The sequence below is a fragment of the Palaemon carinicauda genome, chromosome 1 (genome assembly GCF_036898095.1).
Source record: "Palaemon carinicauda isolate YSFRI2023 chromosome 1, ASM3689809v2, whole genome shotgun sequence".
NCBI lineage: Eukaryota > Metazoa > Arthropoda > Malacostraca > Decapoda > Palaemonidae > Palaemon > Palaemon carinicauda.
In genome coordinates, this window is record NC_090725.1 from 818,834 (window position 1) to 841,813 (window position 22,980).

The 22,980-nt window shown below is 34.3% G+C and overlaps 1 protein-coding gene across 3 annotated transcripts in view; it reads right to left on the bottom strand.

Annotated features, from left to right (window-relative positions):
- Positions 1-5,053: 5,053 nt before the first annotated feature.
- Positions 5,054-22,980, bottom strand: part of gprs (speckle type BTB/POZ protein) — a 50,956-nt gene continuing 33,029 nt past the window's right edge. For 2 of the 3 annotated variants that reach the window (XM_068379502.1, XM_068379496.1), the window contains 5 exons: positions 21,633-21,750; positions 20,605-20,762; positions 19,289-19,420; positions 16,208-16,390; positions 5,054-5,865 (listed from right to left, as the gene is read on the bottom strand). In XM_068379502.1, coding sequence (XP_068235603.1) covers positions 5,641-5,865; positions 16,208-16,390; positions 19,289-19,420; positions 20,605-20,762; positions 21,633-21,750 — 816 coding nt within the window. In that variant the 3' untranslated portion in view covers positions 5,054-5,640. Of the gene's footprint in view, positions 5,866-9,981; positions 12,008-16,207; positions 16,391-19,288; positions 19,421-20,604; positions 20,763-21,632; positions 21,751-22,980 lie in introns of those variants that run through there. The other variant, XM_068379508.1, reaches the window with a different exon arrangement.

A 22,980-nucleotide genomic window follows, 5' to 3' on the forward strand; every position in this document is an offset into this window, starting at 1 on the left:
ATCTGCAAAGCAGTTCTAGTCAGGGCAACCTAAACTAGGTTGGTTTGCTGTGAGCAATCAAATGAATATCTCCCATATTCACTAATTCGCAGTGGGCACCTTGGTGACGAAAATTGATCAAAGCCTACAAATGAATTGAAATGTCGGAGGCCTAAAATGGCTTCATTTGTTGTTGCTGTTGCTGTTGTTGTAATAGATTCATGTGTATATACAGTACACATACATTAATGTAGAAATAGCGTTTAAACACACACACACATATACAGTATATACACACAGAGATATATACATATACATATATATATATATATATATATATATATATATATATAAACATTATATACATATATTTTTATGAATATGGATGTATAACTATGTGTATCTATATACAGCATAAGTATATATTCGGATACTTATATATATATATATATATATATATATATATATATATATATATATATATATATATATATATATATATATATATACAGTATGGTAATACCTATATATATATATATATATATATATATATATATATATACATATATATATATATTAATTATAGATATATAATTATATATATACAGTATATACAGTATATATATATATATATATATATATATATATGTATATATATACATATACATATGTAAATATATATATACGTAATGTATATACACGAACACATAAATACATAAATATGGCAATTTACATATATCCTACTGAAAGTATATAACACTAGGCCATTTGATGATACTTTTATTACTAACTCTGATGATTTTCATTTTCCACAAATACTTTTTTATATCGAATTTGCTCTGCCACTGGAATAGTTAAAATAGTTTATTGTTTATCATTATTTCCATCGATCACAGGTTCAAGTCCTTGGCCTGACGGAAATATTTATCATTAAGGAATTTCTTTCTATAATGTATACAAAATAATTACTCCTGGCTTCATGGTGGAATGGAAGCAAGTAAAGAAATGAACGGTAATCTAGCAAAATTTATATTGGAGTCAGCACAAGGTGGGAAAGTTCCTGAACTAGATCAAAGAAAACTATCAGAAAAAAAAACTTATAAAGAAATGATCGGAAATGAGGATAAAATCCAAGAGAGATTAAATAGAATTAGCAGAACTATTCAAAACAATAAACAAAATAAAATCCCAAGATATTCGTAAACACTGTCAGACCAAAATTGAGGAAACACTAACGAAAGGAAGAAGTATCAAATCGATGAAAAGAAAACTTGATACAGGGCGACAACAGATGTTTGCTATAAAGGATGAAAATGGAAATATTATCATCAATTGAGATGGAACGATAAAAATTACAAAGAATATATATGCAATGCTATATAATAGTGATATAAGAAACAATTTCCTCCATAGAAATAATGGAATACATGAGCCGGTACCCAACGTAAGAGTTGGAGAAGTAAAGAAAGCATTGAAAGGCATGAAAAGAGGCAAAGCATCAGGAGAAGTTGGCCTAACAATTGATCTAATAATAGATGGCGAAGATTTCATAGTAGTAAAACTTTCTGAACTTTACACAGAATGCTGCAAGAAAGCTCTATCCTTACAACTTGGAAAAACTTTATTATTAAACCAATTCATAAAAAGGTAGACACAATAGACTTGCAAAATTACCGCCCAATAAGTTTACTCTCATTGAATAAAGCATCTATAAAGATCGTATAAAGCCAAATAGAAAGACGACTTTAGAAGTGGGTATTCAAAAACAGACCATATCCAGTCGATGAAAAAATCAAAAGTATTACAAACCACTATATAAGGCATTTATAGAATATGATGAAGCTTTTGACTCTGTCAAAACTTCAGCGGTAATGAAAGTCCTTCAAAGACAAGGAATAGATTAATCTCATGTTAGAAAACTTGTAGATATTTATAGGATAAGTACAGCAAAACTAAAACTGCATAAAGATAGTGAGAAAATTCTGATTAAGAAAGAAATTTGACAGGGAGACCCCATCTCTTCTAAATTATCCACAGCCTATAATTTTTTTCAGAAACTATTATTATTATTATTATTATTATTATTATTATTATTATTATTATCCAAGCTACAACCCTAGTTGGAAAAGCAAGATGCTATAAGCCCAAGGGCCCCAATAGGGAAAAATATCCCAGTGAGGAAAGGAAATAAGGAAATAAATAAATGAAGAGAACAAATTAACAATAAATCATTCTAAAAAAAGTAACAACGTCAAAACAGAAATGTCATATATAAACTATTAACAATGTCAAAAACAAATATGTCATAAATAGATTATAAAAAGACTTATAGTTCTATTTAGTGAATCATGTGAATAACTGCAATAGATGAAAGAATATTTGAACAGAAGAAAAGACTGTAGGACTGAAATTGATTAGGATTAAAACTAAGACAATGTTCATTCAAAATAATGACAACAAATAACGGTTATGGACAAGCCATTAGAGATTGTTAATGAATATACGCAATTAGGATATATATAGTAAGTGTTTCCACAGGACTGGCGCAGAAATTCAATGAAAGATAAGAATGGAATGGATAGCCTTTGGTAACTATAATGAGATTATTAAAAGCAAAATGCCACTCTTTCTAAAAATAAGAGTATTTAATCAGATAGTCTTACCATCTTTTGTTTATATATCAGAAACTTAAAGCCTTACTTAAGCCTTGAACATAAGCTAGTCACAACTCGGAGAGCTAGGGGAAGAATAATGATAGGGATATACACTAAAAAAAAAAAAAAAAAAAAAAAAAAAAAAAAAAAAAAAAAAAAAAAAAAAAAAAAAAAAAGCAACTTGGATATGAAAGTAAAATAAAATAGCGGATATTCTAACACGTAAGAAAAAGAAATGGAAATGGGCAGGTCACACAATGAGAATGACAGATAACAGATGGATGTTAAGAATAACAGAATGGGTCCCGTGAGCTTAAGAAACAGGGGAAGAAGGAGAAGACGATGGAATGACGAACTAAGAAAGCTTGTGGGTGTGGACTGGCATAGAAAGACTATAAACAAACTGGAGTGAAGAGATATGTCTGAGACCTTCATCATGCAGTGGACTAGTTGCGGCTGATGATGATGATGATGATGATAAATAAACATATATCGTATACACACACACACACACACACATATATATATATATATATATATATATATATATATATATATATATATATTAATAAATATATATATATATATATTTATTAATATATATATATATATATATATATATATATATATATATATATATATATAGATATATGTATACAGTATATATATAATTGTACACATATATATACATTTGTATGTATATACATAAACTCTATATGCAAACATACAGACTATGTATATAATTACAGGTTGTATATGTACACACACATACATACATATATATATATATATATATATATATATATATATATATATATATATATATATATAATTGCACACAGATATATACATTTGTATGTATATACATAAACTCTATATGCAAACATACAGACTATGTATATAATTACAGGTTGTATATGTACACACACATACATACATATATATATATATATATATATATATATATATATATATATATATAAATATTTATATATATATGTATGTATGCATATATATATGTATATATATATATATATATATATATATATATATATATATTCATGTACATCTATACATACATACACAACGCAAGACATATATATATATATATATATATATATATATGTGTGTGTATATATGTATATATATATATATATATGTATATATATATATATATATATATATATATATATATATTCATGCACATCTATACATACATACATACACAACGCAAGACATATATATATATATATATATATATATATATATATATATATATGTGTGTGTGTGTATATGTAAATATATATATATATATATATATATATATATATATATATGTATATATATATATATATATATATATATATATATATATATATATATAGCCTATATGATTGTGGTCTAAAGAAACTGATTATAACAAAAGTTTGCCTTTTATCAATACCTCGTTAAATTTCTTCAAAACCTAAAACAGCCTAAGCAATGAAAATCACTGCAGCGATTAACGTTCTCGTTAAGAATTTGGGATTGTGGGACAGTCTCTCTCTACGACTTACCTCAACGGGTCAGTCACTGAATCATCCATACTAATAACATATACAGTATGTGCATGCGTGCGTGTGTGTGTAGTGTTCGCACGATTAGGAATATCATGGCTACCTAGACGATGCATACATATAAAATAACACTCGTCATTTCCATTTCCTAAAAGATTTCTCAAAGAAAGTTACGTTTACATGTAGTTTATCTTAAAGTACTAAAATACTCTACCTACCTCAATAACATGGTTTTCTTTGAGAAAAATAATTGTACTTTAAATATTAATTTGTTCCACAGCCAGCTTAGGATTAAACTACTATTGTTCAAATCCAGAAAACAATATTAGAAGCACATTAAATCACAACACGCTGTCACCAACGAACTTCAAAACACCAAACATAAACAATGAGGCTGCCTCCCCTCAAGGCCTGCAGACGTCCACTTCCAGCTCATCAATTGGATGCCAATGACGTTTCGGAAGCGCGATGCTACAGGTACAGTACTTGTAAGAAAAGTACTGAGGCAATACAGTACTTTCCTTGTAAGAAAAGTACTGATGCAATACAATACTTTCCTTGTAAGAAAAGTACTGAGGCAATACAGTACTTTCCTTGTAAGAAAAGTACTGATGCAATACAATACTTTCCTTGTAAGAAAAGTACTGATGCAATACAGTACTTTCCTTGTAAGAAAAGTACTGATGCAATACAGTACTTTCCTTGTAAGAAAAGTACTGATGCAATACAGCACTTTCCTTGTAAGAAAAGTACTGATGCAATACAGCACTTTCCTTGTAAGAAAAGTACTGATGCAATACAGTACTTTCCTTGCAAGAAAAGTACTGATGCAATTTTGTATGAAATACTTCAGAACAGATTTATTCACTTTTAGGTGTGCAGTCATCGTGAACGTTTACTCCGAAATGCCACTGAAACATTTTTTTTTATAGTCACAAAACATTTCATGTGTTGCATCGAGGAAGTGGACTCTTTCTCATATATAGACATATGTTACAAAACTAATATTTCTTTGCAAAAAGATATTATATAAGAATTTCATTTATTTCAGTAAGAAAGACATAGAGCTTACACATTCTGCAAATCTCCTGGTCACTGGAGAATATGTTTAACTGAAAACTACAGTTTTAATCCATGTACCTATACAGAAATACTGTCATCAGAGTGGCTTTCCTTTTATACAAAATGCACTTTTTTTTTTCTTTTGGGTCATACTCCTGACCACAAAGTATAAGCCAAAACTCTTTAGGAGCAACAAGCCACTTGCTAATGGAGAAAGATGGGTAAAATATGCCCGAATTGCACTCCAGTGTAATAACACATTTGGAATACATTTTCAACAAAGGCTTCCTACCCTAAAGGCTGTCTCAGAGTATTTGTCATGAAGTCACACTGAATTCACTCCCTTTACAGAGTTAAGGCCATTGATTCAATACAGGATATTTGCAAGTTTACATTTCTCTGGCATTAGACAAAGGGGTACATCCGCCTCCACCAACGGCCCCTTCGGAGGAGTGTCTTCCAGACTCCATTTCAGAAGAGGCGGAGGAAGAAATCGTTCCGTTGGATCCTAAAGGGTCAAGGGAGCTGCTCTGCACTGACATGGACCGTTCACCGTGGGATCTGCGGGTCCTGTTGGGCGAAAGCTTGGCCGGGTCCACACTGCTGGGGTCTGCCTGTTGGAGAAGGGCACGACAAAAGGGCGTGATGGAGGATTACTCGTGGAGGGACACAAAGAGACGACTGTAAGGAAGAAGAAATAGGAAAGATATGATTTGAAGGGAGGATAAGGAAGGAAATAGTTCATAAAATGGGAACCCATAGATGATGGAAGAGGGAGGGAAGCAGGGAGGGTCCAGAGCAATTCTAATGAATCATAAAGGGTGGAAATGAGCAAATTCTAATGGGAGAAATAGAGAAGCAAAGGGCAAGAATTAGGAGAAGAGAATATCAGGGAAACTTAAACATCTCAATGAATCTGTAGCTTTTTAATCAAACTGTATTTCAAGGAATTGTAAATCAAGTGGTTTGTATACACAACACCTTAATTACTGACCATGTTGTAGTTATAATGAACTTAGTACTAGGGCAATGTAAGCAGATGTCTACATGTTCGTGGAATACATTTATGGGATACAAAACAGAACACTCTTGAATTTAAGTTTAGTGATCCTACTAAAAAGCAATCTCATACTAAAATTCTAAAACACAGACATGGGGCAATCTATAGTCCATTTCTTTTAGCGATGCAGATTTGCACCGACTCGCAGCGGTGCCCTTTTAGCTCGGAAAAGTTTCTTGGTCGCTGATTGGTTAGAATTATCTCGTCCAACCAATCAGCGTTCAGGAAACTTCGCCCTTTTAGCTCGGAAAAGTTTCCTGGTCGCTGATTGGTTAGAATTATCTCGTCCAACCAATCAGCGTTCAGGAAACTTCGCCCTTTTAGCTCGGAAAAGCTTCCTGGTCGCTGATTGGTTAGAATGATCTCGTCCAACCAATCAGCGTTCAGGAAACTTTTCCGAGCTAAAAGGGCACCGCTGCGAGTCGGTGCAAATCTGCATCGCTAAAAGAAATTGACTATAGTAGTTTTCATCAGATCAAAGGTCTTTATAAATGAACAAAACGAAATTCATAAAAGATTATCAACATAACGTCTTAATAGCATACATAGGTTAACTCACAGAAAACAACTCACAATTTGTTTATTCTACAAATATCCGTGAGCAAAAACGGTTTAAATTTTGAATTACAAATGCAATACTTAGTAGCATTTCATCAGGCATGATCAAAGTGCAAACAACAGAAACGTGATTATAAATAATTTGGAAGTTCATTGCCAACTCCTTAGATTTACTAGAAAATTGAAGAGAAAACAGGAGATTTGCAACGACATGCAAGAAGAGTAGATTACTTATCTTAAAGACTTACTATCACTCTAGGACTACAATAAATAATTCCTAAATAGTTAACACAAGCTCACCCACTCCAGAGTTGCAAACAGTTACGTAAAAGATGTAAAGAAAAAAAAAAAATCTTGATTTTCCGTCTAACTTTTGTTGATGTTGGTATTGAATGAGATCCCAGCCATTTCTGGATAGACCTTTAGCACTAGAAAGCTAACACGAATATTGACACAGTCTGGCATAAACCTTTCAGGAGTTCTTTGGATGATTTCAGACAAAACAGTGAAAAAAAATCAATAGATTTATTCAAATAACAATTACATAATCACAGATGTATTCAGGTAACTAATACAAACAATCACAAGTAAAATTAATTACAATCAGAGAAAACACGGAGAACCAATCATGATGAATCTACCACATTGGGAATACATTGAAGGCTTTCCATTGCGCAGTTCATCATTTAGACCGAGTAACATATAAACAAATTTTCGTGATGTGGAACATGTGTGAAAGTGAGGAGAAACTATGAAAACATAAGCACTGTATTGTACAGTGCAAGCTTAAATTAGAGCGAAAGCACAGTTGATTAAATATTTATCAAGGTTAAAAAAACTCACATAAAAATAAAGTACGTAAAAAAAAAATTTGAGTTTTAGATAAACACATACTGAAAAACATCAATTGGTTTAGTGGTCTCAAGAAGACCTTACAAACCGACATACACTTAACTTTCAAGCCTATTCTTATACATGAACTTTAAAGCTCTACGTAACATAAAAGTTATCCCCAGAATACAATGGGGAATTCAAAATATGACAGAAACTTCAACATTAAATAGACCAATATTCTACTGAACTAGAATTAAACAAATATCTAGACAAAATCTTATTGAAAAATAAAGACAGAATCATAGAAAAAAATAGACAAAATCTCAATAGAAAAATAAAACGCTAAGAAGAAAAGAATGAAATTTATAAGTAGCCCTATCTAAATGAATATAGGGACATAGGTAAATGCAGAGAAAAATTACTAAGACAAAATCTTATTGAAAAATAAAGACAGAAACAGAAAAAATAGACAAAATCTCAATATAAAAATAAAACGCTAAGAAGAAAAGAATGGAGTTTATAAGTAGCCCTATCTAAATGAATATAGGGACATAGGTAAATGCAGAGAAAAATTACTAAGAAAACACAATGTACTGTAGTGCAGTATTACTGAGATTTAAAAAAAAAACATACAAAACAGCTAAATAGTTCAAGAATATTCTATTAAAAGATGGGTTAGTCACAGTTACTACCGTTTGAATGATTACCGATAACCTTATATTGTATTTTTCTATACTACAATAAAAATATACGAGGCTGAAGACACCAGAAATACAAAAAAAAAAACAGTTGTAACATTCACATTATTTTGTAAGGGTTTGGGTATGAATATTTTTTTTCACTAAGAGAAATCACCCTACTTTAAAAAACATTATGAATTTGAAATTATGATAAATATTCCCGTTGGTCATTCATTTAAAATTCCCAAATGGAACAAGGCTGGACTAGCAGTTGGGAAGTCAAGTCTATCTGCTATAGGTATATTTGAAACACCTGATGTAAGTTCACATCTAACATTTTATCAGAGTTTTTGTGAGAAACATAATTTTTTTTTTTTATCAATGCCCTTTGATCAACCATTTCAAGCAAATGAAGGTGGTGACGTTTTCCAGGTTAAAAAGACTGTTTACAATATACTTCACGAAAGAAAACTTTTCGAATACTCAAGGTCATAAAATATACTATGGTGAAGGGGATAAAAAATTCAACTCTTAAGATGATGTAAAAACGACAATGAAAACTATAAGATGTCCCTTCGAGAGAAATCTGGCTGGATGTAAATTTATTTTTCTTTGAAATCAAATTATTGTATAGAAGAAAAAACATGTGATTGCAAGGCTTCATCTTAAAATTTAATTTGAAGCTTATAAAAATAATTATTACTAAGGAAGCCTTTAGAAGGAAATCTAAGATTTGCGACCTACTAAATAAAAACCTCTCCTAAACACGCTCAGAGACAAGCAAAAACCCCTAAAACTCAACCTTTAACAAATGCCAGTTGATCAGAAGCTTTGCTTTAAGTCCTGTCCACACATGCCCGACGGGCAAACAGTGATACCAGGCCACAATATTTAGTGAAAATGAGGGTTGATGACGTCAGAAGCGGGAAAACTAAAGGAAGGGATCTGGCAACACTGTATGATGCCAGAACCCTGTCTGTGGTTTTCCCGCTTCTGACGTCATTAACCCTCATTCTTGCTAACTATTGTGGTCTGGTATCACTGTTTGCCCGTCGGGCATGCTCGATCGTGTGGACAGGGCTTTAGAAGTAAAAAAGAAATAAGGAAAATAATGGAGCATACAATTCTAATTTTGTCCAATGAAGGTTTGAGAGTTATTGCACCCATAAATGGTGAATGAATCCAAGAGGTGTAGTCTTGGTGATGTAAAACCCGTTTGAATCTTCTTATTGTACTACAAATGATTCTTTCCTAACATTACTTATATTTCAGGAGATCATAGATGATCTAAAAACTTCATTTGCTTTGAAATGGAAAATCAAATCCTTTTGGATAACCTAAAAATCGAACATACTATCATCGCATTTTTGATCAACAAGAAATTTAGAAGGAATAATGATAATAATAATAATAATAATAATAATAAAATATAATAATAATAATAATGAGGATGTTGGTGGCAGCACTAATAATCAACCAATAAATAAAATTTGCAGTGACGGTAGGAATTCGTAACATCTTAGTCGTTCTTAATTAGTTAAAATTAAATATTACTCTAAAAAAAAAAAAAAAAAAAAAAAAAAAAAAAAAAAAAAAAAAAAAAAAAAAAAAAAAAAAAAAAAACACTGATCCATAGCCAACCAAAAATCCATCCTATTCCGAAAAAGATGGTTTCATTAATCGCAATATGGCTACACAATTAAGTCATCCAAATTCACTTCATGTTTCCAGTAAGTAATTCTCAGTGTTTTTACCTTAACTAACTTCTAAATAATGGTGTCATGACTTTACATACAGACCGCTAGTCAGATTTGATTAAAGAATTTTTGAAGAATTGTAATACAAAACGTTCGTATAGCCAACTGCCATTTGCCTATTTCTTCTAAAAATATAATTTCGATACAGTTACATTGTTTAGAAATTATTCAAAACAATATGCTTTGAAATTGATTTACTTCTCACAACTGGCTGTTGGCAATACACAATATATATGTCAGCTATTATTGAAATCTGTTACTGTAGCTTTACTTGAATGACCAACAAAGACTTAGTTTGATAATCTAAACAGAGTATGAACGAGAACTACTTGTATCAAAAGCCTCAGAATACAATATGCAATTCAGCATGAACAGGTACACTGTAGGTATACTAGTATTCTCCAAAAGAGGGCAGCACGTTAAGCGTTTTGGAAGGAGGGTGGGGCAGCATTAAGCAAGTTGCTGTTGCCAAACCTGAGATTTGGTTAATTTCTTTGGTATAAAGTAACAATGATCCATACTTACAACATATTCTAACCGACACAAAAAGTAGTGCGACAGAATAACACTTGGTAAGTGGTTCTGGGTGTTACTCTATGATTGAACAACTCAACATCTGCTTTTGCATGTGAGGGAAATTGGCCTAATGGCAGTTTCCCAGAGTAATCAGATCTGGTCGACTGAAAAAATAGTTGAAGTACGATATGAAGAAAAGCGTTTACTTGTTTTGACCCAAAATAATCTAAATATTCACGAGCCACAGGAAGTCCCAATTTTAACTCGAGCCATTAAGTAAAATCCCTTTAGAATTCTAATAAAATATTTATAGGTGTTTTTAAGGGAATATGATCGATAGTAGTGAATAAAAGGAAAAATAACAGCATATGAAAAAACACTGAACATTAACTCATTTCAAAATTAACTTATTCTTATGCTTGTCAAGCACAAGTCGAGATTCCTAGTTTACGAGTAAGGGTTTAGAAATAGCCACGTATAACCCTATTCTTTACACATTGTTTTTTTAACTTAAATTTTGATTCTTTCAATTTTCTGTTTCTAACATTTTCGCATAAAGCTCCACGAAACACACACCACAACAGGGCTATAAATCAGGTGTAGCAGGTGAGACAAGCTTTTGATAAGCCGAACCAAGATTATATTGATGAAAGAGAGACCTGACCAGTCTCACTCATTATCTGTAGATTCTTGACTACAGCAAGATTGCATATTAATCCAATCCAACGCAAGGGAAGAGTTCCAGCACAAGGATTCATGTTTCGGTATTCAATACTACACAGGTACCACTGCTTTGCTAAGGACTTTTTGTATGAAAGGGCACAGCGTTACAACAGTCACTTCAAACATTTGGTGACATATCCTTGAAGAATGCTCTACATCTCACAGTAAACTTTTTTTTTATTTTTGCCAAAAGTTATCAAGACTTATATATCTATAACTTTGAATATAACAGCATTGATATGCAGGTGTCTTGAGTACGAAAAAAATAAAATGAAAATTTGGAAATCACTTAAAAAAAAAAAAAAAAAAAAAAAAATTGGTTTGTTTTTCCGGGAAACTTTTCATTTATTCAGTTTTGAATTCAATTGCTGTTGATTCGTGTGAGGTGTCTATTTCAGGCATTGAGGAAAGCTCAGAGCTTTGATTCCTGCTCAGTGATTTGTAACACAAATCCTTTTCTGAGACGGAAATGAAGAAGCAGAGGAAGAGGAGGATGGTGGAAGGATGGTTTACTTGTTTCCGTTGGTGAGACTTGTGAACATTCATTTTTTCAACGAGTCTTTCTTTCTCTTTTATTATCATGGAGAATTGTTCATGGAGAATAGTCGAGTGGTTCTGGGGATCCCGACTATTGTGCGGCATTTTGGAAAAAGTAGAGGAATAACAATCAGACAACATTATTATAATTTCCTTTCTAAAAAGTCTTACACACATATAAGCATGTTTACACATTACATACAGTGTCAGAAGGGAAAATCACATCTTCACATATACAATTTGGGAGCTATTGAATCATAAACAGAATGGATATAAAATAATAAATAGGCTTTACATTAATACGTAAGCTTAACTAGTTAAAGGAAGATTTAATCTAAGATATTTTTTGTCCTACGATATAATTCCAAAACCCTCTGAAGTTTATTCGTACATTTTATATTTACAAAAACATGAGTATCATCCAATTTACACCAGATTTGGAATTTCAATGATCTTGGAAAGAACCACACAATGCAATTACAGACAATAATCTTGGCAAAGATGATAGTAGTGAAGATTGTGATAGTATAAATCATGATGGTGGCATAAACAAGAACAAAACAGCAGCAGCAGCAGCAACCACAAGAACAGCTATAACAGCAGCAGCAATTATTACCATGATAGTAATATTCAAATATTAATTTTCTCTTTTTTTTCATTTTTTTTAATAAATTACACACACTTTCCAGTTCTTCTTCAGACGGCAGCAGCTGCAGAAATACTCCAAAGTTAAGCAACTTCATCTTATGCAATGGCAAAAGACGGGGAGAGTACAGTGCTTTATGGTAATTTCTCAATTTGCCCTTAAAGATAGTACAATAATAGCCCTTAGCCAAATCCTACCACCTGCATGGATGCTCTATAAAGTTTATGACTGAGAACCCAAATATATGCAGTTAATTATTAACCAGAACACAAGAAGGCCAGGGAAAAATCACAGTTATAAAGGAATGACACTAAAATGTAATACGAGTTTTACAACTCAAATTAATCTACACTAAGGCTTCTTTCTGTCAGGTGGAAGTCACAATATCATCTTAACCTAATGTAGTTATAGAACCCTTATGACTTCATTGCTGCATGTTTTCTTTGTTATTGAGATTTTACCTAATTATTCACACAGTCCCTTGACAAACACGCCAAGAAAACTCTCTCTTTTCAAAACAAGTGATGCAAATTCGTATTTTCAACTTTATAAACATAAGAACGATGTCTTGAGGATAACAACGTTGTCTAACGACAAATCTCGTATAAAAAGCTATTCAATACTTATATTTCGTTACTGAAGAGAAATTAATGAATTCATTTAATGCAAATACCATTAATCAAAAGGCTTCTTAGCAGCTCCAATGGGACCATTAACAAAGATAATGCCCGAGGGCTTACCAGGTCTCCAACTGCTAGTGAAAGGAGTTTGGCTAATGTATTCAGACAATTTTGGTTGAGAATATATCTGTCTACTGTAATAACAATATTACTGCAAACCCTGCCAAATTATTACCAATTGTATTATTGTTAGCAAACGATTGATAACCACAGCCACTAACATCTTAACAAGACTTAAAGGGTCTTAAGATTTTTTTTCATGATCATAAGGCGCTTTCTAATATATTTTTTTTTAACAAAATAAATTATGATTAGTATCATTCGTGAAAAAGGTCTTGGAAACTACAGTACTTGCCAACATCATGATTAAGTTGATAAATCCTAAAATGGATTACATGTCAGCTACCAAAGACTTGCACAAACCAGACTTTCTAGTATTCTCATCCTGTGCTCCTATAGCCTTTGTTTGTATAAAATCCACATAACAAACTTTGCCAAAAAAAAGGGATTTTGACGAAGGAAAAATCTATTTCTGGGGAGAGACCTGTGGCGCCCAGTGAAAAGAGTCCTTCTTATATATCTTTTCTGATAAAAGATATATAAGAAGGACTCTTTTCACCGGCCGCCACAGGTCGACCCAGAAATAGGGGCATACGACGCCATCAAGCAACACGCAATAGGGTTTCTTGCTAAAATCTTTAGAAATGACAACAAACAAACAAAAAAATTGCAGATAATTCATTCATCTCTTTGTGGGAGACAGTCATTATTGTTAGTTGATTAATCTAAATTATAGGAACGGATAACTTTTACACATTACCTATTAAATGATCCTCTAAATGTGAAAATGTAACTAATGTTTTGAAGATAATAATAATAATAATAATAATAATAATAATAATAATAATAATAATAATAATAAGAATTGGAAAATTGTAACATAGGTTTAAAATAGACTGTATCTTCTAAGGAGCTCCAGAAATGTATGCAGACAACAATGGCCGACGTCGGAAAATCTATTTAAGGCAATAATTAATGATATAAAATCTATTAGACGGGTTTTCATTCCTTCTTGACTTACAGGATTCACATACCCCGAGCTAGGAACAGTATAATGAACTGCTGGTTTTTAGGTACCCGCGAGGCGAGTAATGTTCTTTCACTTGACGAAAGCTGGTGGGTTGGAAGACAGTAGAAGTTGGAATATACTGTATAAATAAATTGATTTGTACTTCGAAAGACATTTGAGGGGAGCTCACGTCAAATTACAACTGATATCACAAGCATTCGACGGTGGGCTCATTCCAGTTTCATAATGTCTAACCAAAGAATTTAGAATGGGCATGGATCTGGATTCAAGTTTCAATCTTGTCTAATCAGAGAATTTAGAAAGTCATGTAGTCTCTATTTTTTGAATAATATTTCTATAGACAAGCAGAAATTGGTGTCTAAGACTCTAAGTATAAGTGTTTATTGTGACATTTGCAGACCACTCTCAGTCCTATCTAAGATTGTGAGAGTGCTGAATCTAAAGTTATAGCACAATTAACTTCAGTGGAGGAACTTATACCGGCCTTCTTTCTAAAAGATCTCAATTTACCAATGATTTTAAAACTGCTCTCTTCCCCGACAGCTATTGAGCGTATTTCCTATCCTGCCAAGCGGCAATTTGGATGTCAGAGAATTCTAGGACCTCTTAGAGTAATCCATTTCTTGAACTGAAACTAAAATAATCTTGAATTATGTAGTCCCATCATAAGGTTAAATTTCGAGCACATTTTGCTAATTTTTATTTTTAAATTGCTCTAACAGGCTTAATTTTTGTCCTAGAGAGGTCAGGTTGGTGTCATTCTTTTGGAAAATGCCTGAAGTTTCTCATAAAATTACCAAAAATAAGCAAAAACATGTAATTAACAGTGTTTTGCAAGAACGTACCGGTACGTCCTTTGGGGGTGAAAGGGTTAAGTAAATTACTGCAGTGACGCCAACCAAACAATACATGTGTCACAGAGAGTTCAAATGTGAATTTCGTGCTGAGACTGAGTGGCTGTATGCTGTACATGTTATTCTAGACGTCCAAAGACGAACAAAATATGCGGTCGAAACTTACTTTATTTAACCAACTGAGAGAAAGAGCAAAACGAAAGTAGTTGAAGTGAACATAGAAAGTGAGTTAAGACAAAGATCATCGAGTGAACGCCACATCTACAAGACAAAGCTAATGCCGTTAACAAATGCAAACTACAGATTAGAACAGCATACACTCTACTCTCCACAGTTAGGTGCAGGATAAAGCAAATCAAGTGAACCATGTGTGGTTGCGCTTTAGTACACGTGCTACAGAATACTTCAAATTTAACAACATATTTACTTTTCCCGAAAATTCTTCAGTCTAGATTTGGACATTCTCTGTTAACAGCTATTGGAATGATTAATTTCACAGGGAGGCATTTCAAAACATTTATTTCAGCAGGCTTATTTAATGCTACCTCTTGCAAGAAGACTTTCTATAACAACATACCTGCACAAAACATGGACGTTGAATTTTGGGATATTTGTGCCTGCTGTGATTCCTTTGCCATGCATATATGTGCATCCATGCATAAGTTTATTACTATAACTGTGTAAGAACTCTCTCACTGTTTTTTTCTTTCACTTCCGTCTCTTTCCCCCCCAAAACTACCCCATATTTTACCACCTCCTCTTATCTTTATGACATTTACGTCACTTTTCTTTTAAAACATATCTTATCAGTCATCACCATTACTACATTTATTAATCTCGTAAATTCTATTACCTATCCCTTCTTAAATGAACCCACCCTAATATTTCCACTCACCTTCACACACACGCTTATGCATGACACCTGCTTCATCGATCAACTTCCCAAAGTATGTGTGTAGCATATTTTCAGAAAAAAGGGAAACGAAAAGAATAGAACATCATCATATACTATCAAACTCACCTGGTAAGCTAAAGCGTTCATAATGATATGGTAAGGGACTAGGCCAAGAGGGTGGATCTCCTTCATCAAGATATTGGCGGGAATCTTGTAGAATTGGATGTACTCTAGGAAGTTGCCGATGACTTCCTTCAGGTCGATATTGGGTTGGTTGTCACAATGCTTTTTGGACCACATCAGCCCCGCCTGTTACGAAAAGAAACATTATTGGATTACCTGACATCTAAGATGAGATATTAGTTAGTCACATGTTGAAAAGAAGCAGAAAGTGCCTAACCTATCTTATGAAGAAATTTGAATGTCCTGTGTAAGAAAATTATGTAACGGCATGTTAGATAAAGGAACGTAATTTGACAATTTTCTGCATAGTATCATTATTTAACTGCCTGCTCTTGAAATTGAAAGCATAAGTAATTGAATCGAGATAATAGTCCTGTTGGAATCTAATGCTGGGATCACACTTGGGTGAAACGCCTTGGCGATCAGAGGAGATATGAAAAAATCCCAAAAGTTTGAATATCGCAGGCGATTTAAGGCGATTTTTCATCACATATTTTTAGAAGCGCAGCACATCGTGGCTGCTGCTGGGATCGCACTTGGGTGAAACGCCTTGGCGATCAGAGGAGATATGAAAAAATCCCAAAAGTTTGAATGTCGCAGGCGATTTCAGGCGATATTTCATCACATACTTTTAGAAACGCAGGACATCGTGGCATATACGATTCATGATGCGGAGTAGGCGACCAAGGGAGATGCACATCGCAGGCAAATCGCAATAAGGCCGATACATGTGGATACATTGCCATGAGATACATCGCTGTATATATGATCCCATCGCAGTGGGCAAGTTGTGACATCCTCATTGGTCGGGCAATTTGCGATAGTGATCTTTGTGTACGCGATATACATGCGATACTGATCGTGGCATGCGTGATCCTCGGCACTCCCGTATTTAAAAAGTTTTCCACTGCTCCACTAAAGCATTTTATATTGTAAAAAGAGAAGTTTGTTTCCACCCAAATATATTCAATTTGTTACGATATTCAGGCTTTGTATTTTATTTTGAATATGGCAAAGTATTCTCTCTCTCTCTCTCTCTCTCTCTCTCTCTCTCTCTCTCTCTCTCTCTCTCTCTCTCTCTCCCAGATTATAGCTGCACTCCTATCTATCTATCTCTCTCTCTCTCTCTCTCTCTGGAGCTAAAAATATCAGAAAGAGCAAGCCGAGGTAGATTAATAGTGCTAAAAAATATACCAGGTAAACTAAGAAAGGCGCACAGGACATTAATCCACTACGCACCAGCATCGATAATGCAGCGACTATTTAATGTGCTGCCAGCTCATCTAAGAAACATATCAGGAGTGAGCGTAGATGTGTTTAAGAATAAGCTCGATAAATACCTAAGATGCATCCCAGACCATCCAAGACTGGAAGATGCAAAATACACCGGAAGATGCATTAGCAACTCTCTGGTGGATATACGAGGTGCCTCACACTGAGGGACCTGGGGGAACCCAAACAAAAAATAAGGCAATAAGGTAAGGTAAAGATCTCTCTCTCTCTCTCTCTCTCTCTCTCTCTCTCTCTCGTTACATAACAGCGCTGAACGCATGCGCAGTGATGCATGGTGCCACATGTATTGCATAAATAGTTTTGAGAGGCAATTAGGTTAGCAATAACGGCGAAACAAAACACGGATAATGCGATGTGATATCTCCTTGCACGCGTTGTATCACAGATGCCCGACCATCATCGCACACTAGGAAAAAAATGGAGCAGGTTACAATAAAACCGTTTCATTCTGTCCGCCAGTGTTGAGACGGCGTGTGGCAACCCAGAATGTATCGCACATGTGACAACGCTCATCTTAGTCTGTGAGATTTGGTGGAAACGCACCCGGGATGAAAGGGGATGTGTGGCGATAAGCTCAAAATTCTGTTAAAATCAACATCGCATCGCCATGGCCCGTATCGCCCAAGTGCGATCCATCATGAATAAAATGTTCACCAAAAAGTATATAAATTATTGTTTTTGAGTGACTAAAAATTAAAATCAAGATGTGTGATGTTGTAAATTGTTAAATTAGATGGATTTGTTTATAGAAAAATGCAATTAAATGTGATTATACTGTAAATATTGTGATTGTAAAGAATATGTAATCTAACTTTTTAATAAAAAGATAAAAAGAAATTTGTATCTCGTGACGTAGGAACAGGACAAAACAAGTAATAGGAGTTTCCCTAAATCTTGGCCTTACATTAAATAACACAAACTAAATAATTTAAGTTGTGATAGTACTCAATGAAAAAAAGTTTGTGATAAACTTCAAATTAGATTGTATCTAGGTTGATAAATATTTAATACGCTTGGATACATTCAGAAACGCTTCATACCAAAAGAAAAAAAAAAAAATAATTGATACAACTTGTAAACAATGTCCCTTCTATGTGGGTTTAATCAAAATATTTCTCAACAAGAGGAATAAATAAAAATGTATAGCAAGTAATGGTTTTCAATTTCCATGGCTTTTTCGCCCTTTTGAATAACGTAATCGATATCTCATTAAGTTAAGATCTATGATTTTGAACCATATGACGCAATGCTGAGACCGGGAAGATCATTCAGCGCTGAGATGCAAAAGATGGGATACCCCGAAATTGCACCATGCAGTCAAAGTTAAGAGAGGTCGGCCAACAAGAAGGGAAAAAAATAGAAAACAGGAAATGAGGTAAAGTAGAAGTCTGAAAATACTCATCATCTTACAGGATTACTTAATGGTAACCTGGATTATTACTAAAAAAACACATAGCACCATATGAAGGGACACTTGGATTTGCACAATCTGTAAAGAATATATAATTTTCTTAATCAACTGGAATTCAAAGACTTTCCTGTTACACTCTCCCTCTCTCACTCTACACGCACAGAATTCGGCAAACTTAACTTTCCTTGACGTCTCTTCCTCCCAACACCCTCTCTCTCTTTCTCTCTCTCTCTCTCTTGCTTACACAAACACACATATACAAACACAATCAAGATTCAACTCTTGCCTACTCCTCACATCTGGCTTTCTATCGCTCTCACCTGGAATTTTGTAAACTCGTCTGCCTTCAATTCTTCTCTGGCCATGATGAGACGGACCACATGTTGAGGCAGAAGAGTAAAGGACCCAAGGTTGAGGACTTCATTACCATGCTCATCCACAAACTCCAAAACCTGTTAAAATGGAAATACTAAATAAATGGATTTCATATCGTATATACTTAAACAATGATGGATGGAATTTGGACCGATAGATAGATCGATATACTTTTCATTGGTGTGTGAAGAATGTGTCTAAAAAATCAGGTATTTATCTTTAATTATGTCCACTGAATGATCCTAAATTTAAGAGAATAGGAGTGGATGTCCAAGAGCAGGAGGACACTCTAGGGGGAGTTTCTGAACAACTAAAACTTTTGGCGTTGCGATTCGGACTAAACGATGTCTTGGATGTGAAAGATCTGGAATTCTAAGGAATTACAGTATCTAAAAATCACTTATTCCAGGTAGGGAAGATTAGGGCAGTTTCAAGATAGGATGAGGAAATAATAGTTTCAAAAACCATTACGAGCTTCATTACACTAGCTACAGGATGATTATTTATCTTCATAGCTCTTATCCAAGTCTAAAGATCTAAATATTTGAAGACCCCGAGTTACAAGCAAGAAAACTTTTCGTTGCAATCATCTTTGGTAAAACAGTTTCATCCACACCTAGGAAGCTACCTTTGAAGGAACTTCCATCAGGACGACATGGCCTGAGCCCAAAAAACGGATTTTGAGCGAAGCGAAAAATCTATTTTTGGGTGAGGTAGCCATGTCGTCCTGATGGAACTTCCATCAGGACGACATGGCCTGAGCCCAAAAAACGGATTTTGAGCGAAGTGAAAAATCTATTTTTGGGTGAGGTAGCCATGTCGTCCTGATGGAACTTCCATCACGACGACATGGCCTGAGCCCAAAAAACGGATTTTGAGCGAAGCGAAAAATCTATTTTTGGGTGAGGTAGCCATGTCGTCCTGATGGAACTTCCATCACGACGACATGGCCTGAGCCCAAAAAACGGATTTTGAGCGAAGCGAAAAATCTATTTTTGGGTGAGGTAGCCATGTCGTCCTGATGGAACTTCCATCACGACGACATGGCCTGAGCCCAAAAAACGGATTCGCGAAAAATCTATTTTTGGGTGAGGTAGCCATGTCGTCGTGATGGAAGTTCCATCAGGACGACATGGCTACCTCACCCAAAAATAGATTTTTCGCTTCGCTCAAAATCCGTTCTTTGGTAAAACAGTTTCATCCACACATACTCGGGTTCTTAACATATGTAGGAGGGACGACACCATGAACAGTATCTGACCTTTTGGACCATTGATTTAGTGCATTTGTATTGGATGTATCTCTCAGCAGAAGCCAGCAGAGCGCACACAGTATCAACGTTGATGCAGCACTGCACAAACCCTGAGCATCCCTTTCTCAGTTCATCTAGCCCATAGTAGTCGGCAGCATTCATCAGTCCTGCAAAAGATTATGGTCATTATAGTCCATTTCTTTTAGCGATGTATATTTCCACAGACTTGCGGCGGTGTCCTTTTAGCTCGGAAAAGTGTCCTGATCGCTGATTGGTTAGAATTATCTTGTCCAACCAATCAGCGATCCGGAAACTTTTCCGAGCTAAAAGGGCACCGCTGCGAGTCGGTGCAAATATGCATCGCTAAAAGAAATGGACTATAGATAACTATACATGTAATAACTTGATTAGTCGATATTCGCTATTTATAAGTAGCTGCACACTACCAAATTTGCTTTTGTTAATTGATTGTGGATGTTTTTTGTTCAATAATCTTATTATACTTGAGGTTTGGCTGTAAACCACATCACATTAGATCAAAAGATAAGTTTTCAGCTTCGGTCTGGACTGTTCCAGAGTTGATTTTTTTTTTTTTTTTGGGGTGCCTGCATTTTTCATATAATTGTGGCGTTATTTCTTGTGTATATCAGTAGTTTTAGTGACAAAGGTCCCGAACAGGTGGGATATATCCTAACGTAAGCCTCAACATGTATTGCCCATAGACCTCCTCCGTCTGATCTAACCTGAAATAGGGGCTATATCACTTCCAAAACCTTGAAAAAAATACATATCAATTACTTGGGTTATGCCTATTACCTTTACATCAATTGGGATAAAACTTCCCTTATTGCTAACCTATTGTTAATCATGCGCGGAAGTCTTAGTTAGAAACATGATACAAAAATTATATCCAGACACGATCGAAACTAAATTAATACCAAGCACGGGATAAGTATTCTGATCTTCACTTAAAAAAAACTAATGAATGGTTGAAAGAGATCAACGTACCTATGGAAGTACCTATTAGACATACTTACCAAGCAGTGTTCGAGGCTGCAGAGTGACGCATCCAGTATGGATGTACTCGATTAGTTGTCTGAAAACGTCCGGCTCGAACTCTTCAACAATGAGTGTCTGGTGGACATTCCCCTGTGGCTGTTGGGGAAGATTTAGCAGGAGAAAGACGAGCGTTACATGGCAATCATGATTTGATTGACGGCTGCTTGAGTCAAAAAGAGTGTGAAGATGTTGGGGAAGATTTAGCAGGAGAAAGACGAGCGTTACATGGCAATCATGATTTGATTAACGGCTGCTTGAGTCAAAAAAGAGTGTGAAAATGTTGGGGAAGATTTAGCAGGAGAAAGACGAGCGTTACATGGCAATCAGGATTTGATTGACGGCTGCTTGAGTCAAAAAGAGTGTGAAGATGTTGGGGAAGATTTAGCAGGAGAAAGACGAGCGTTACATGGCAATCATGATTTGATTGACGGCTGCTTGAGTAAAAAAAGAGTGTGAAGAGGAAGTAAAAAGTGAGGATAAAGCAATGGTGCACAGTGAAAGGCAATGATAACTCTAGGTAAAAAGAGAGGAGTTTCTCAGTATAAGAAAAAAATAAGAATAGCATCTAGCAAAAGGGTACCGGTTGAGTTGAGCGAAGACCAAACTAATGTAAAACATAAAGTAAATCGGTCGAGGTCAACTACAATTTAAACTGCAAGAATTTTCAATTAAAACCAATATTTCATAAACAGATTATGTGGCTAATTAAAGATTTTATTGTATTATTATATGTTAAAACATACTAAAGATACTAAATTATTACAAATTATAATTCAGGTTATTAAGATGGAATAACATACATTTTGATGATTATAACTATGAAGGCATAAATCTTAAAAAGTGCAAACCTATTTTTAAGTTTTCGAAAGATCCATTGCTGGTGACGGCTGTGTTCAAAAAGAAAATTCACCATGGGAAAAATAGCATTATTTAGATAATGAAAAACCAAAACCAGAGATAAAAAAATCACCAACACATTAGTTAAAAGATATAATTTTGTCATGGATTAGTCAATAACAAAAAATGTTTTTTTAAGTGCATTAAAAACTCAGTGTGTTCAGGCACTATAGTCCATTTCTTTTAGCGATGCAGATTTGCACCGACTCGCAGCGGTGCCCTTTTAGCTCGGAAACGTTTCCTGATCGCTGATTGGTTGGAGGAGATAATTCTAACCAATCAGCGATCAGGAAACTTTTCCGAGCTAAAAGGGCACCGCTGCGAGTCGGTGCAAATCTGCGCCGACTCGCAGCGGTGCCCTTTTAGCTTGGAAAATTTTCCTGATCGCTGATTGGTTGGACGAGATAATTCTAACCAATCAGCGATCAG